Here is an 18253-nt window from a genome sequence, read left to right on the forward strand (position 1 = left end):
AACAATGACCTCACTTCTAAAACTATATGCCGCAACTACAAAAGCAAAACAATGAAACTGAGAAAGAAATACCTGTGGGTGGTTTATTGGTTGGAGGCTTCACAAAGACATGTACCTCAGCTGACGATGACTGACCAGAGTTGTCAGTAACTTTTAGCACAAATGTATACATTCCTTCTTCTAAGTTTGAGAGCTGCAGGTAAGGTGTTCTTGTGTTCTATAGCAACAAAATAATAGCAGTTACCACAGCTATTTTATAATTACTCATATTATGTTACCAGTGACATATGTGAATGACATGCTGTTTAAATACTGAGGCCCAATTCCACAGTTAAAATAAAAAAGAAAAAAGAGAAAATGTAGTGGTCAAGAAGTCATTCAGTCATAAAAATTTTACATTGTTAAAAGCTCTAGATTAATAAAGTCTGTCATATTTCAAACACACACAGGAACATGAACTTAATCACAAATATGGGATTAGAAAGAAGAATGAACAGATTTATCAATATTATGATTTGTATACTAGGCTAGAAATTAGTCATATGGCGAATGTTATAATGAGCAACAGATTATAAAATGTATATTAATTTGTCTGCTAATCATCATTAGCAGCAACAACAACACTTAAATCATGAATTAGGCAGCTCTGTCTATTCTAATTCCTGCTAATTCCTGAGCTGACTTATACACCTCCTCCCATTTGGCCGATTCTTCATAACAGCATTTGGAATTCTGCAGAAATCCAAGTGCCATGACAGATCAATTTCATTATGTATTCAACTGTTATCTTAACTTCTTGTAATATGGGTCTGCAGCCTTTTATTCTGCAGAATAAAAACTTCTACAGGCATGAGTGGAAAATAATGCCGGCATGAGTGGAAAATAATGCCGTTGAAATTACTTTCTTACTTATTGTGCTAGATTTTGCAGAATAGTCAAGTGATTTTAGAGGCATAGCAAAAGGAAAAAAAAATGTACATTTCACAGCATTGCACAGTCAAGTTAAAACTCAGTTGCATAGTTTTACTCACAATTACTATTTTAGGAATTTACTTGGAATTTATGCCATTGAAATATTTCCAGTTCCATTTAACCTCATTCATAAACTTCTCATCACTTGTCCTTTCATCACTGGTGGAACTGCTATATTTATTTACTGTATGGTAAAACATGTGGCTCTAGTGTACATAAAATTATGGATACAAACCAATTATAATATTATTGTTAATATTGTATTAATATTAGTTCTTACTGGAAGTATTCTATAGTTTGTGTTATTTGGTTTTTAAACTTATTTTGTATATTTAAAAGTTATTCTTCATGACAAGATTTATGAATTGTAGTGTGTGTGTGTGTGTGTGTGTGTGTGTGTGTGTAAACTGATAAGATTATAATGCTAAAGCTTAAGGCAGTAACAGAGTGGTAAGCATAAACTATCACGAAATAAAACTTTTGTTTGGACTACTATCAGATAAATTTAGGTATATGATGACTGTTAACTTTCATGATATTAGTGTTTACTTACCAGAACTTAAGATTTTCTTGTACACTGTACAGATCAAATAGCATATACAAGTTATTCAGATGACACTGATTGTTGTGTTCTAGGGTCCTAAACTGCTCGGTCATTAGCTCTCTAAGTTACTTAGGTTGCATGTTTGACTTGAAATGCACACTGTACAGTGAAATAATGATGTCTGCATAACTGAACAAATCAACAGAAATAGAATATACTAATTAAGAATCAATTTGTGGAAGGGGAAGGAAGGAGGGCAGAGCAAAGTGATTATGTTGCATAAAGCAATGGACTGAGAAAATCAACACACAGGTAGTGCTTAATAGTCAGTACCATTTGTAGCTAATAAGCTGAACAGGCAACCTACATAATAGTAGACATGAAGTCCACCATAAAAGGGGATGAAAACAATGTAAAAATAGAGCACTGAGAAAAGTGGGAAGATTCTGATATCTGTCTCATGTTTACTCTTCCAGTTTTTTTTTTTTTACTCCCATCGGCCTTCACAGTTGAGTGTGTAGCACATCTAATTAACATACGGAGGAATCAGTTCTGATTCTCAGTACTCATGCTGTATACATGGACAAGGAAAAAAATTCCCAGATTTCCCAGTTAAAAATACACTTTCTGCCGGGTGAAAATACACTTTTTATGTGTTACGTGACAGTACGCTTTTCCTCGGAACTGTAAAACTTATCAATCCATTGAATCGTTACGGTTTTATACACTGGCGTAGAATTTCCCAGTGTTATACAAAACGAAACTTAGGGGGAAAGAGAACACTTTGGGATATGCAGCAACTTGTACAGCAACATGTATGCTGCACATTATTGTATTGCAAAAGTATAAATTCGAATTCCACCAAACACCACATGATTCTTTCCAAAGCATTGAAATTGAGATTGCGATGCGCTTTTGTAAGTCAGTCATAGCTCATGTCACATGATCTTGCCAGCCGATAATGGCAGTTATTCAGAGCATAGGACAAGTGATGTAGTCGGCCAATAGCAACATCACTATTAAGTAGAATGACTAAACAAATAGGAAAAGTTAATGGTTTAAATTAATATACATAGTGTTGCTACAAGAAAAGAAAAGATTCCACATGTAATATTGGTTTCGAAGATTAATAAGCTGCGAGAGAATCTAAGCTTTCACATATAATGTTGATCTTTTTTGCGTGTGTTACATTTTAAGATACATCACACAAATGTGCCAGTAAAATTTTTAATAACGACATAAAATGTCTGATCATCTGGGTTCGAAATTCTTCTAATGGTTGTCCTCAAAGAGTTGATTTTTAAATGAGAGTCAGACTCTCTGTGATTTAAGAAATCCATCGTACATTCACGCACATAGTTCATTTTCATAAAAGGAAATTTACTTTGAAAGTAACGCTTTTCAAACCACCATTCGCAATATTTTCCCGCGACCTGTGAGAAATAGGTTCATTTCAGCAGCGCCAGAGAGCACCGTATAACAGGTGTCACCGCGCTTAAGCAGCTATGACGATGCAGGAAGCCCGTAAGTTCGTACATGTAAAACATTAAAAGATCTTACATTATATCATAAAAGAAACAAGACATCAGAGAATACACCATGAGCACCGGAATTTCGTGAAACATACTAAAATGCATATTTCGGCTTCAAGTGCACATTTGCATGCCCAGATTCCCAATGAAGTAGCCCTCGAGCTGATATTAGGCCTTTCAGTGTGGTTTTCGGGATGTAAATTTTCTTTGAGTATCAGTACTGTATTATCTCATATTTGGTTCTTTATTATGAAATAATGCCATACACGCTAGAAGATGAAAATGTGCACTAGAAATGCAGTGAACAGTTGAAAGTAGCAAGTAGTGTGGAACTAAACACTTTGTTTCACATAAGTGGACTGCCTCAGCAGAAAAGAGTACTAAAAGCCAAATTTCTTTAGCAAACCGACAAAAATAACTTCATCGTTCTGCAAGGTGATTAATGCTTGACTGTCAGAAAGGTGGGACTAAAATAAAATCTGAAACTAATAACTTATTTTAGCCTTCCATAATTACGTGACTGTATTTTAATTCACTTGATAGCTCCTGGCCACAGAAATCCGTTTTGTTTTCATTTGACGTGAGAGCAATAAATGAAAATGAAACAGCAAAATCACTAAATGTAAACACCGGTGATGTGGAGACTACCCACCTCCCCACTACAACTCAGAATGCTCTGTGTATCAGTTCTGGATACGATATTTTCAAACCGGGGCAATACTAAATGGTGGTGCCTCCCCTCCCTCCAGTGTTTGAGATAGGATGCCAAAAATTAAATCATTTTGTAGCACAAATCTTTCTGAAGAGTCTGATACATAAAACATATGTCTTCGAGGAAATATAAGACATGTTATTTGGTCTTAAGTGTGCCAAACTGCAGTGCCACACCTCCTCACACAGCATTCTTCTATCGCACGTCACTGTACTTGGCTCTGTGGAATTCAAACGTGCATATTTTGTAATGGATGCCATCAAATGATATTCGGAACAGTGAAAATTAAAATGCCCTGTGGTGCCTGTCCTGCCCCAGTCAGCTGGCAGTGCACCCTGGCCCTATTTTTTCTTCTTCTTTTTTTTAATAAATAAAAAATAAAAAAAAGAGAAAGAAAAAAAAGCTTGCTCACCATTAATACTGGATGGGATTATTTGTAACCAGGAGAACAAGAACACTCCAGAAAATTTGCACTCTTTATTGCCTATTAGCTAATAACTTGCTGTTTTGTGTGGCACAAAATTAAATATAGGATACATAAAACCAGTAAAGACAAGAGACAAGCAAGACAGTACACATTTCTTCAATCCTTAAGTCCTAGCATTTTTTTCTCTCTAATTTTGCAACAGCTTTACATGGCGTGCTTTCCTTTCTGGAAAAGAATCTATTACCTTATCAAAGTTCGTCAAATTTTTTGCTACATGAAAAAACGAAATGTCATCTGATACTGAAAAAGCTGTTAATACAAATAGTACCCAAGACTGGTGTGGTTTCTTGAGCTGATTTCGTGTATTTTGTCACTGTCTGCTAGATAAAATGAAATATGCTTGCCTAATACTGCAGTGATTGTAATACAAACCAAATAAACGAGATTGTTTTTGGAACAAATGGTCATTTTTATGACACGACAGAATATAATTCACGAAGTACCAATATCATATGCCTATTAGGCCTACTACAAGCAAAAAGCTTTATGTAAGAAAATAGTTTCCCATTTCATTTATATGCTCCAGCTTCTCAAACATGAGATCGAAAAGTAGTAGTACGAAATTTTTATATAAATTTAGAATCTTCACATTCTTCTACAACCATTTCTTTTCCTTCCTTGTCCTAAAAAACAATCTTGCCAGCACTAATTCTGTAACTATTCCTGCCAGTGTCAAAACTTATTCTCCGGTTAATGTCACTAAGTCTGCCACCATCACCAGTTTAGTTATCCTGCATTTATTCTCTGGTCAGGTGTTATTACCTGTTCATACAACTCGTTTTCTGCACTACTCCCAGAATAGAACTTAAACACCTGCTATCCGGTTATTGTACATCTGGCCCTTGCTGGTGTAGCGGTCTGGCCAAAAACTTTCTGTCAAAATGTCATTTTTTGGGGTACACTGAGAAGATAAGACGTAATCTTTCTTACATGTTATTCCTGTTAGTCATTTTTTCCTTCTTTGGTAGTTTGAATCTATGGCTTTCACTAGTAATTATAACAACAGTGATCATTCGCAAGCCCAGTCAGCCACATAAACATGCAGCGATTGGCATTCTGCTAAGCTCGTATAGCCCCATCCCCTTTTGTCTGCAGGAAAGTTTATTTCTAGAGGCAACAGGGATTCCCCTGGCAGAGACATCACCTACACTATGCACGCATTCAAAAATCAACTTATGATTCATTCAGAAATCAACTTAGAATGTGTTCAAAAATGTTCAAAAACCAACAGGGATGCATTTCAAAATTGTATGAGTAATCGATACCAATGTGCACTGGACACTATGAGCTTTGTAAAACAAGGTTTTTTCCCTCAAGAATATGAAATTGGTGAATCCCCCCCCCCCCACTGATATTGCTGCCTGGGACAGATACACTCGTTTTCCCCCACCCCTTAGATCTGGGCCTGTTGCACATGCTTGAATCTGGCAGCTTGGGCGTGCCAGTAAAATGTTTCAGGGTAGCATCTGACTGCTTGCTGCTATTGCTTATGCAGCTAACAGCCACACTTCTGTAGCCAGGAGCGGGAGGAGGTACTACTCATATGCAATTCAACTGCGCATGTGCTTGAGCCTGCTCACAACTGCTCAAATGAATCTAATGAAACAGTTGTGAAGCCACACTCATCAGAGGCAATTTGTTTTTTTAAGTTTCATTTTCTTTTTTTTCTCTCATTAATGTTTTATTGCTGCAGTACTATTCAGTATTAATGGGATACGTTAAAATCCTCTGTTAGAATGTTGGTTCTTACCAGCCAAAATTACAAAAATCTAACTGAAAACTAAAACAATGAAAAATTCCCAGAATTATAATAATTCCCGGGTTTTTACCCCTTTTCTCCCGGATGGAAAAACTCTGGGTTTTTCCTGGATCTCCCGGGTCGTATACACCCTGGTACAGCATGGGTTTTCTCCTTGTTAGTGCAAAAATGTAATTAACACGGCCTTTTCAGTACCACTGAGAAGTTGCTTGAAGAAAAAGAAGGGGGCTCAAGTTTCTAAAGTTGCAGTTAATGGTGCCTACAAATTTTATGTACAATGAAGAAGCATCTGCCACTTGTCACACCAGTGTCATACAGGATGATAGTGTCAGTTAGTTTAGATTACACTCCCTACCCTTTTGCTGCTATAGAAACTTCTCTTTTCAGATGCTCACATGATTGTGAGGACAGGTATCTTAGCTATTTCCTTGGTATCAGTAGTCATTATATGCTGAAAGTGATTAAACGTGTCTTCAAATTCCTATAAAAAAGCTGTGTTAAAAAGCAATTATATTTCTGTCTGTTGGCTTCATCTTCTTCATTTAGAAAGTATCAAGAGTAAATGGAGTTCACTAACCTGCATATCCACAGCCTTATTTTGATCAGTGGGACTCTTTGTCCACTCCCAACTTGCAATCCCCCGGTCATCAGTACTCAGGTTCCCATTCAAAGTGAGGTTGTTATGTGGGAGATAGATTATTATATCCTGACCAGCATTTGCCTCCGGTGGATAATCAGTTACTTTCAAAACTGTTATATTTGCTGTGGTTGAATTCATTGCATGGTCAGAGTCCTCAACAGTCAACCTGTTGTAAAAGTTTTACCTGGATATGTTATTTGAGCACTCACACATCAAGGTTAACAATATTAAAACACAATATCACATTCTTTTGTAAAAAATTTCATACAAAAATGTTGTCATATGTGTCCAAAATGTGCTTTTTATTTGTTAGTGTTGTTGGAATAAAGAAATTCATAAAATACAAATAATGAAAGTTCAAGCAATGTACTTACCAAAAAACTGGAAAAACAGTAGATAATGATAACGAAAAGAATAGAAGTTCACAAGGTCTGAGAGCTGTTTTATCTACCAGAAAGATGAGAAAACCCTCCCTTATTGCTTCACACATTCTTTGGGAAGCCCTTGTTCTGAATAACTCATCTATACTGCACAACTGGCATAACTCTTTTCCTTCACATCTACTCTTATTTTGTATGAATAGTTATCCCTGAACAACAGAAATTTCAGTACTTTTTGTGTCACCGTCCACTGCATTTTCACATTTTCTCTCGGTGTGTGCAGATTTCTGTTTGAGATAAAGTTACGATAATATGCACACTGCAATGAAAAAACTGTAGCATGATTGGACCAAAGACTTTGGTGCTATTTCACAATTGATAGGGAAGCAACAAAGCAGTAAACAACAAGGGAAGGTGGGGAGGGGAGACTTTGTTCCGTGCTCTGTGTATAACAGCCAGCAAAGACCAATGCCTATGTTTACAAGTAAATCCTAGTTAACACAGCTGAAAGTGGAAGAGGAATTAAATTTCTGAAAAATAAAGAGTGTGAAAAGCTTTTCAACTCCACATTAGAAAGAACTACCAAAGTCATCTCATCAGGAGTAACCTGAAAGCAAACTCTGAGGTAAAAAAACCTCATTTGTATTCACTGGCTGGACAGAGTGATACCAATAAACCTACTTAAAAGTCAGGCAATGGAGAGCACAATTAATCTAAATTGCTTCAAGGGAACAAACTCTTGTTAAGTTTAATGAAGCATTAAGAAAAACTGGATCTTCTCAGAACCTCAAGACAGATGATAGCTGAAAGAACTTTCTGAATGAGAACCATAAATACAAAGGCAATGACAAAGGCTATAAGGCTTAAGTAGATCTGAAATGAGATGGAGGAAAAAGAAATTGGATAGAAGTCTTGCAACAGACAAGGATGAAGAACCAGTGGGCTCAGTACACACACACACACACACACACACACACACACACACACACACTTGCAGGTTTTAGTACAGGGTTCGTGGGAAACCAAAGAGACAAGTTTGCCAATAGTTCATAAGGTATATGAATGCTGAATTTCCATATGGAATATGAAGAACACAACAGCACATGAAAATGAGTCAACACTATTAAAAAGAAAAGGAAATGTCAAATAAGGCACAGGTAAGTTCAGGTAGGAGTAAGATGATACATTGAGAAGCTTAGACATGTACAACGCAAACTGGCACAGAAAAATGACATTACCGAATAGGGAAAAAATGGACAGCGTACCGAAGACCAGACAAAATGGCAAAAGATGAAGTGAGCTATGCTTTGAGCACAATGTGAATGATAGTGAATGAGCTCAAGTATCACCACTGAGGAATTGTAGATCAGCCAGATAGGAATCAACTGGATTTGTGTTACACGGATCACGAACTTTAAGGCTAAGAATGATATGGTAACCAAGTTAGAGCATTGCTTTTGTTTTCTTCTTTAGACTTGAAACATTTTCCATATTTTAATCCTCACTTATATTGTCTTTCAACAACTATGAAATTCCAGGTCAGGTTTGGTCTGAAATTTTCTATGTATAAATCCATAATACAAGTACACTAACATTATTTTTCCAATATTGGAGCCACCACTGTCAGCTAAAATACTAACTGGATCTCAAATAATGTAGAGATTTGACAGCATTGGCCTTTTTTAATACAGGAAGAGTAATGATAGACTGTTTCTTGAGGTTAATATTGATCCCCCCATGAACCACGGACCTTGCCGTTGGTGGGGAGGCTTGCATGCCTCAGCGATACAGATGGCCGTACTGTAGGTGCAACCACAACAGAGGGGTATCTGTTGAGAGGCCAGGCAAACGTGTGGTTCCTGAAGAGGGGCAGCAGCCTTTTCAGTAGTTGCAAGGGCAACAGTCTGGATGATTGACTGATCTGGCCTTAAACACTAATCAAAATGGCCTTGCTGTGCTGGTACTCGAACGGCTGAAAGGAAGGGGAAACTACAGCCGTAATTTTTCCCGAGGGCATGCAGCTTTACTGTATGGTTAAATGGTGATGGCGTCCTCTTGGGTAAAATATTCCGGAGATAAAATAGTGCCCCATTTGGATCTCCGGGCGGAGACTACTCAAGAGGACATCGTTATCAGAAGAAAGAAAACTGGCTTTCTACGGATCGGAGCGTGGAATGTCAGAGCCCTTAATCGGGCAGGTAGATTAGAAAATTTAAAAAGGGAAATGGACAGGTTAAATTTAGATATAGTGGGAATTAGTGAAGTTCGGTGGCAGGAGGAACAAGACTTCTGGTCAGGTGAATACAGGGTTATAAATACAAAATCAAATAGGGGTAATGCAGGAGTAGGTTTAATAATGAATAAAAAAAAAAAAATAGGAGCGCAGGTAAGCTACTACAAACAGCACAGTGAACACATTTTGTGGCCAAGATAGACACGAGGTCCAGTAGTACAAGTTTATATGCCAACTAGCTCTGCAGATGATGATGAAATTATGATGAGATAAAAGAAATTATTCAGGTAGTAAAGGGAGACGAAAATTTAATAGTCATGGGTGGCTGGAATTTGAGAGTAGGAAACGTAGTAGGTGAATATGGATTGGGGGGAAGAAATAAAAGAGGAAGCCGTCTGGTAGAATTTTGCACAGAGCATAACTTAATCATAGCTAACACTTGGTTCAAGAATCATAAAAGAGGGTTGTATACTTGGAAGAATCCTGGAGATACTAGAAGGTATCAGATAGATTATATAATCGTAAGATATAGATTTAGGAACCAGGTTTTAAATTGTAAGACATTTCCAGGGGCAGATGTGGACTCTGGCCACAATCTATTGGTTATGAACAGTAGATTAAAACCGAAGAAACTGCAAAAAGGTGGGAATTTAAGGAGATGGGACCTGGATAAACTAACTAAACCAGAGGTTGTACAGAGTTTCAGAGAGAGCATAAGGGAACAATTGACAGGAATGGGGGAAAGAAATACAGTAGAAGAAGAATGGGAAGCTTTCAGAGATGAAGTAGTGAAGGCAGCAGAGAATCAAGTAGGTAAAAAGACGAGGGCTAGTAGAAATCCTTGGGTAACAGAAGAAATATTGAATTTAACTGATGAAAGGAGAAAATATGAAAATGCAGTAAATGAGATCGACAGGAAGTGCAAAATGGCTAAGCAGGGATGGCTAGAGGATAAATGTAAGGATGTAGAGGCTCATCTCACTAGGGCCAAGATAGATGCAGCCTACAGGAAAATTAAAGAGACCTTTGGAGAAAAGAAAGCCACTTGTATGAATATCAAGAGCTCAGATGGAAACCCAGTTCTAAGCAAAGAAGAGAAAGCAGAAAGGTGGAAGGAGTATATAGAGGGTCTATACAAGGGCGATTTACTTGAGAACAATATTATGGAAATGGAAGAGGATGTAGATGAAGATGAAATTGGAGATACGATACTGCGTGAAGAGTTTGACAGAGCACTGAAAGACCTAAGTCGAAACAAGACCAGGGAGTAGACAGCATTCCATTAGAACTACTGATAGCCTTGGGAGAGCCAGTCCTGACAAAACTCTACCATCTGGTGAGCAAGATGTATGAGACCAGAGAAATACCCTCAGGCTTCAAGAAGAATATAATAATTCCAATCCCAAAGACAGCAGGTGTTGACAGATGTGAGAATTACCAAACTATCAGTTTAATAAGTCACAGCTGCAAAATACTAACACGAATTCTTTACAGACGAATGGAAAACTGGTAGAAGCCGACCTCAGGGATGATCAGTTTGGATTCCGTAGAAATGTTGGAACACGTGAGGCAATACTGACCCTATGACTTATATTAGAAAATACATTAAGGAAAAGCAAACCTACATTTCTAGCATTTGTAGACTTAGAGAAAGCTTTTGACTATGTTGACTGGAATACTCTCTTTCAAATTCTGAAGGTGGCAGGGGTAAAATACAGGGAGTGAAAGGCTATTTGCAATTTGTACAGAAACCAGATGGCAGTTATAAGAGTTGAGGGGCATGAAAGGAAAGCAGCGGTTGGGAAGGGAGTGAGACAGGGTTGTAGCCTCTCCCCGATGTTATTCAATCTGTTTATTGAGCAAGCAGTAAAGGAAACAAAAGAAAAATTCGAAGTAGGTATTAAAATCCATGGAGAAGAAATAAAAACTTTGAGGTTCACCGATGACACTGTAATTCTGTCAAAGACAGCAAAGGACTTGGAAGAGCAGTTGAACGGAATGGACAGTAACTTGAAAGGAGGATATAAGATGAACATCAACAAAAGCAAAACCAGGATAATGGAATGTAGTCGAATTAAGTCAGGTAATGCTGAGGGAATTAGATTAGGAAATGAGACACTTAAAGTAGTAAAGGAGTTTTGCCATTTAGGGGGCAAAATAATTGATGATGGCCGAAGTAGGGAGAATATAAAATGTAGACTGGCAATGGCAAGTAAAGCCTTTCTGAAGAAGAGATATTTGTTAACATCGAGTATAGATCTAAGTGTCAGGAAGCGATTTCTGAAAGTATTTGTATGGAGTGTAGCCATGTATGGAAGTGAAACATGGACAATAAATAGTTTGGACAAGAAGAGAATAGAAGCTTTCGAAATGTGGTGCTACAGAAGAATGATGAAGATTGGATGGGTAGATCACATAACTAATGAGGGTGTATTGAATAGAATTGGGGAGAAGAGAAGTTTGTGGCACAACTTGACTAGAAGAAGGGATTGGTTGGTAGGACATGTTCTGAGGCATCAAGGGATCACCAATTTAGTATTGGAGGGCAGCGTGGAGCGTAAAAATCCTAGAGGGAGACCAAGAGATGAATACAATAAGCAGATTCAGGAGGACGTATGTTGCAGTAGGTACAGGGAGATGAAGAAGCTTGCACAGGATAGAGAAGCATGGAGAGCTACATCAAATCAGTCTCAGGACTGAAGACCACAACAACAACAACATTGTCAATGATATTTTTATCTAAGGAGTTAAGGTATGGCACTTTTCATATTTTGGTTTATTTTTCCTTAATATTTCTATATTTTTGCTATAGGTCAGGCTTTCTTTACAGCATATGCTGATCTAATATATTGGTAACAAGGAAGTCATCTGTGATAATCTTGAAATGGTATTATATCCTAACAGCTTATTGGCTACTTTCATGTCTTCGCATAACCAGAATTTTGTCTGTCCACTCCATCTTTTAGATGCTTCTACTACCTATACCTTAACAGACATAAGTTGTCACTGTGACTGAATATTGGTGTATTTACAAATTTCATCATTTTGATTTCGTATTACATTCATACAGTGAGAATATTTTTCTCCCTGGGCACCACACTCATGAGCATGTTTCAAAGGAAAATTGATACTAATTTTGGTATAAGAAAAAGGCCAATTCATTGCCACAGTATCATTCACTGTACAGTTTAGTTTCAAACAGTAATTCACCAGCAGTTTTGTAAAACAATAATAATAAAAACTGTAGACTTCTTAGGGCAACAGTCAGCTGCTTTGTTGCTGGTAACAGCTGCTGAAAGTCGTAGTGGAGATTAACTGGAGCTGCAATACAAACTAGTCAAAATTTGCCAGAGTTGCACTGAAATTTGAATTTGAACCATGGAAATTTTTAAATCAATGATTGTAAGATTCTTTTGCTGAGAATGACATGCACTGTTTCACAATGAAAATAAGGAAAAATATGATATATACTTAATGATACACACATTTTGTCTTATTGGAATGATAACCTTCGGCTGTTCAGCACGTGTATATGGAAACAGAGTATATTTTTCTATCACAATACTCTGCTACTGAACACGATTTCAATTTATAGAATGGAGAAGAAAGCATTTTTCGCAACATTCAACTTTTCACAAATGGGATCTTGGCGCCCCATGTATGTTTGGTTTTTGGTAAAATGGAAGGAAGATTAGTGTCTGACGTCCCATCAACAATGAGATCATTAGGGACGGAGCACACATTTGGATTAGGGAAGGATAGAGAAAGAAATTGGCAATGCTCTTTCACAGGAACCATCCAGGCATTTGTCTTAAGCAATTTAAGGAAATCATGGAAAACCTAAATCTGGATAGCTGGATGGGGATTACAGCCGTTGTCCTCCCAAATGTGAGTCCAGTGTGCTAACCTGCGTGTCACCCTGCTCAGTTGGTTCTTGGTGACCCATGAATTTTTGGTGTTTGATTTTCACCTCTTGTCTGGTCTGACTCTTGATCTCTTGTGTTTTCCTATCTTTTTTTCCCCACTGTCATATTCTTCATACTTTTATTGTTTGCTTAATGCGACTTTTTGAGTTGTGTCCATCATTTCATTTATCACTTCTCTGTTTTCATTTCTGTGCTCTAAATTATGTATTTTTTTCTATTTTTACTTAAAATATCCCCTTTCCCAATTTCAGATTTACAAAACTATCATTTCAGCTGCAGCATTCCTCTAACTTCTTACTTCTCAGAATCTCATCTGCTGACCGTAACTATTAATTTTTATTCCATCCTAACTTGGTGTCGGCCATCTTGATGAGGCAAACACAGTGTCTTCATGAAAATAAGATCTTGTTTCCTCACTCATCTTGAAAATACGAGATAAGGAACTTCTCAGTCTTGAAACCTTAGATATTTCTGTCTTTTACAAGTGCCTGCTGGTTGCTGGTTTGGTGAACACATATTTCTATCCAATTTTCCATAACTGAACCTTTGATTTCTGAACATATATTTTTCTCTATCTATACACATATTTCAAGATGACGTGCATGACCTCACAAGTCAGTAATTTAATTTAACTACATACATAAAGCAGAATGTACGTGTGTATGTCCAGGATTGATTTCAACCAAATCTGGCACAGAAACAGCAGACCTCATGAGTATCAGCACTGTGGGGCTTAATTGCCTCCTAGCTCCAATAGAAGTGGAGATATCATCATGTTTTTCCCAGCCCCTCGCCTATAGGCTGCCCTTCATTGACAGGCATATTATGTGTGAAAAGTATCAGCCTGCCAAATCAACTGGCTTTGCAGGGCAGCCTTCATGTCAGGGACAAGAAACAGTTTTCCAGGCCCAGATATGTAAGCTGCGCTGCATGACCGGAGTGTTGTGTTGGGTTGGAATATCATTGGCCGGCTTTAGTGACCTGCTTTGTATGGTTGCCTGTATATGAGAAGCAAATAAATGATTTTCAAGCCCATAAAGTGTAGCCTGTTCTGCATGACAGGTGTGTTGTGGGAGTATTATTAGTCTGTTTTACGGAACTGTATTGCAGAGGCTATACACCCCAATGAGCATGGCTGGGGACTGGTTGAGATGAATAGAGGAGGGGATGGATAGAGTGAAGGGAAGGAGGAAATGAACAGAGAGTGCAGGTGGGAGAGAGGCATGAGGCAGGTGGAAGGTGTAGGTATGAGGGTAGTGTGCAGGTGGGAGAGGAAGATGGAGAGGCAGAGATTGCATGAGGAAGGGGCAGGGGGGGGGGGAGGGGGGAGGATGAGGAGGAAGAGGAGGAGGAGATGATGTTCAGAGGAACAGGGGAGGAATATATGGTCAGAGAGAGGGGATGGAGGAAATGGACAAAAAGAGAGTGAGGAAGAGATGGAGAGACAGAGAGAGTAGGGAGGAGGAGATAAAGGTGGGAGAATGAGGTGGTCAGACAGAGGGAGAATGAGGTGGACACAGAGGGGGGAATAGGTGGACAAAGATGCGTTCAATGTATGTGTCGAATGCATATGTTGTTAAAGTCCCAGGGAAAAGGCTATTTTACTATACTTCATTTCATGGAATCAGAGGTTTGCCATTTACTTGTGTCTTCAGAAATACCCTTTTAGCATCAGCGACTTACTTAAATGTGTAGTTTCCTGGAAGAACAAGATTATCCAGTTGTAGCGTAGGTGTGTCCACAAGGTGCGGTTGGTAGCCAATTGGGCCTTGCTGCAGTTCCCAGTGCCAGCCAATGATCTGGTCATCATCCTTGCTCATTGAACCATCCAACACTGCACCTGTGTTAGGCAACTTCACAGTCTGGGATGGAGGAGTAATTATTGCAGCAGGAGGTTGATTTATTCGTTTTGCTGTAACATGAAAAATAAATAAATTTAGTAACACAGAATGTTGTACACGACAACAATACAATTTTATCATATAGACTACCTTTTGTGTGTTGAATAGAGGTATATCAAAATGAAATGTTATGAATGGATGAACACCAAGTTCTAACTAGGAAGAGGAGCTGTATATTCCAAGTGATTCTACACATAAGACAACACAAAAATTACAACTTGCTGTTTCCAATATAGAGCTGAAACTTTCCAATAATGGTCAAGCATGTGGGAAAAACAAAAATTTACTACATTTTACGTAACAGAGAATGCTAATACTATTCTGAGGTGATAAATCACTATCAGTGATAAAAAATAACAGAAAGCTTAACAGGGTCAGACAACACATGAGTAACACTTCATCTACAGTCTTCTTCTTCTTCTTCTTCTTTATCCTCACCTTGCTCCACGTCACGTAGAGTCGGCATGGCTCTTCTGGTTCCTTCTCCTCCACAGTTTTCTATCCATTGCCTCTTCCTTCTTCCATCCTTTCTCCCTTCCATCCTCCCGGATATCTTATCCTTCCACCTCATCTTCGGTCTTCCTCTCCTTCTTACTCCTTTAATCTTTATATCTTCAACTCTGTTTCAGATATACTCTTACCCTTTTCTCTGTTAAGTGTCCATACCACCTTAGTCTGTTCTCTTGTACCTTTTTCCCCATGGGTCCCACTTTCATAGCTCCTCTAACAAATTCATTTCTAATCCTGTCCTTCCTTGTTACCCCACACGTCCACCTCAGCATCCTCATTTCCGCCACTTCCATCTTCCTTTCCTGGGCTACTGTGATTGGCCATGTCTCTGCCCCGTATATCATAACAGGCCTTACAACCGACTTGTACACTTTCCCTTTCAACCCAATGCTCACTTTCTTGTCACACAACACTCTACTCATTTTCCTCCAGTTGTTCCAACCGCAATTTATTCGGTGTTGTATCTCGCTTTCCAGTCCTCTATCCCTCTATATATACGACCCCAGGTATTTAAATTTGCAGACTGATTTCAGCTCATCATCCTGGATCTTGCAAGACTTCATCTGCACATCCTTCAGTGCTAAATATTCTGACTTTGTCCTGCTGTAATTTTCATCCTTCTTTCTTCTAGTGCCTTCCTCCAATCCTCCAGCTTATCCTCAAGTCTGTCGATACCCTGCTCACAAAGAACCACATCATCCGCAAACATCATATTCCACGGCGCTTCCTTCTTCACATCTTTCACCAGCACATCCATAATCTGGTCAAAGAGGTAGGAACTAAGCGCAGACCCTTGATGTAACCCTACTTTCACTGGAAACTCCTTTGTCATGCCCACACTACTTCTCACCTATGTCATTGCTCCTCTGTACATTTCCTTCACTAACCTCACATACTTCTCTGGCACGCACTGCTCTCTCATGCTTCTCCATATTTCGTCCCTTGGGACTCATATGCTTTCTCCAAATCAATGAAAGCCATATGTAGATCGGCTTGTAGCTCCCTGTGTCTCTCCACTATCCGCCTTAAAGCATGTATTGCATCAGTTGTTCCTCTTCCAGGCATGAACCCAAACTGTTCTTCTCACACCACAGTCTCCTTGCGTAATTTTGCTTCTATAACTCTTTCCCATATTTTCATAGTGTGTGCCATCAATTTAATACCTCTATAGTTACTGCAATCCTGCACATCACCTTTCCCCTTAAATATTGGGATCAGTACACTAGTTCTTCACTCGTCTGGCATCTCCTCCTGTCGCCAAATCTTCTTCATCAAATCCCAAAGGAGCTCAATTCCCTTTTTACCGAGACACTTCCATACCTCAACGGGGATCTGGTCTCGGCCAACTGCCTTCCCATTTTTCATCTTTTCAACTGCCCGTTCAACTTCATCTCTACTTATATCCATCGTTAATCCTTCGTTTGCCCCTCCTTCCTCAGTTTTCAGTCTTACATTTTCTTCATTCAGCAATTTCTCAAAATAATTCAACCACCTTTGGATTATTTTTCCATAGTCATGCAGAATTATTCCTGTTTCATCTTTCATTTGTTTTATTGCTGTTAGATCCTTAGAAGCTTTATCTCTTGATTTGCCTATCTGTATCAGTTGTCTCATATCCTGATTTTTCTGTAGTTGTTCGTATGCCTCCCTTACTGATTCAGATTTAGCTTTAGCCACAGCTCGTTTTGCCTCCTCCTTTGCACTTTTGTATGCTTGCCCATCCTCAGCACCTCCGGACATATCCCACTTCCTCTTAGCATCTTTCTTTTCCTTCACAACCTTCTGCACCCCTTCATTCCACGACCATGCTTCCTTATCTTTTGGCACCCCCTTCCCAGATGTTAACCCAAACACTTCCTCCCCGGTCTTCCTTATAACAGCACTATTTATTTTCCACCACTCCTACACACACTCTGCCAATTTTAGCTTTCCCAGTACTTTTTCACTAAACTCCTCTCTCAATTTTTTATCCTTTAATCTCCACCACTTAATTTTCCTTTCACATTGATTTATGTGCCTCTGTCTTTTACATACTTTCATCTCACAATCCGCTACAATCAATTTATGTTGTGTTGCTATTCCTTCACCGTATATGACCTTAGTATTTCGCACCTCCCCACCATTTTTCCTTCTACATAATATGTAATCAATTTGGCTTTTATTTTCGCCACTCCTGTATGTTATTCATGATAAATTGCTTTGGCATTCAACTATAGTGGTTTCAGAAAACCTCTGAACATTTAAAACAGGCTCCCCAAAATGTTAACAACTTGGGATGAAAATGAGAATTTTACTGTCTCATTACATATAAATGAAACAATTTGCACACTATCTGGTTTGGAGAATTCCACAACTGAGACTCATGATAAGTGAATTAAAAATTTACTTCAGTTGTAGCTAATGTATCTTTTTATTGCACAACTAGTTTCAGAGGTTTTGTAGCTCTATCATCAGGTGTCACCACTGCGAACATTGAGAAGAGGGAACAGTACAAATTGAGATAAACATTCTAACAACCATATGTAATGCCACAATAAATGGCACTAATAATATGAATTATTAAATCATGGGTGTATGGCGGGAGTGTCAGTTAATCACATAGGATCAGACTTGTGGCTACACGACACATGGGACTGCAACAGAAAACATTTAGGGAA

The 18253-nt window shown here is 38.5% G+C and overlaps 1 protein-coding gene across 2 annotated transcripts in view; it reads right to left on the reverse strand.

Annotated features, from left to right (window-relative positions):
- The window catches only part of LOC124776437 (dyslexia-associated protein KIAA0319-like protein), a 154083-nt gene that overhangs the window by 45435 nt on the left and 90395 nt on the right, over positions 1–18253 (reverse strand). For both annotated transcript variants that reach the window (XM_047251436.1, XM_047251435.1), the window contains exons 8-10: positions 14869–15097; positions 6584–6812; positions 73–217 (exon numbers count right to left, since the gene is read on the reverse strand). In XM_047251436.1, coding sequence (XP_047107392.1) covers positions 73–217; positions 6584–6812; positions 14869–15097 — 603 coding nt within the window. The remainder of the gene's footprint in view (positions 1–72; positions 218–6583; positions 6813–14868; positions 15098–18253) is intronic.

Source organism: Schistocerca piceifrons, chromosome 2 (genome assembly GCF_021461385.2).
Source record: "Schistocerca piceifrons isolate TAMUIC-IGC-003096 chromosome 2, iqSchPice1.1, whole genome shotgun sequence".
Lineage (NCBI taxonomy): Eukaryota > Metazoa > Arthropoda > Insecta > Orthoptera > Acrididae > Schistocerca > Schistocerca piceifrons.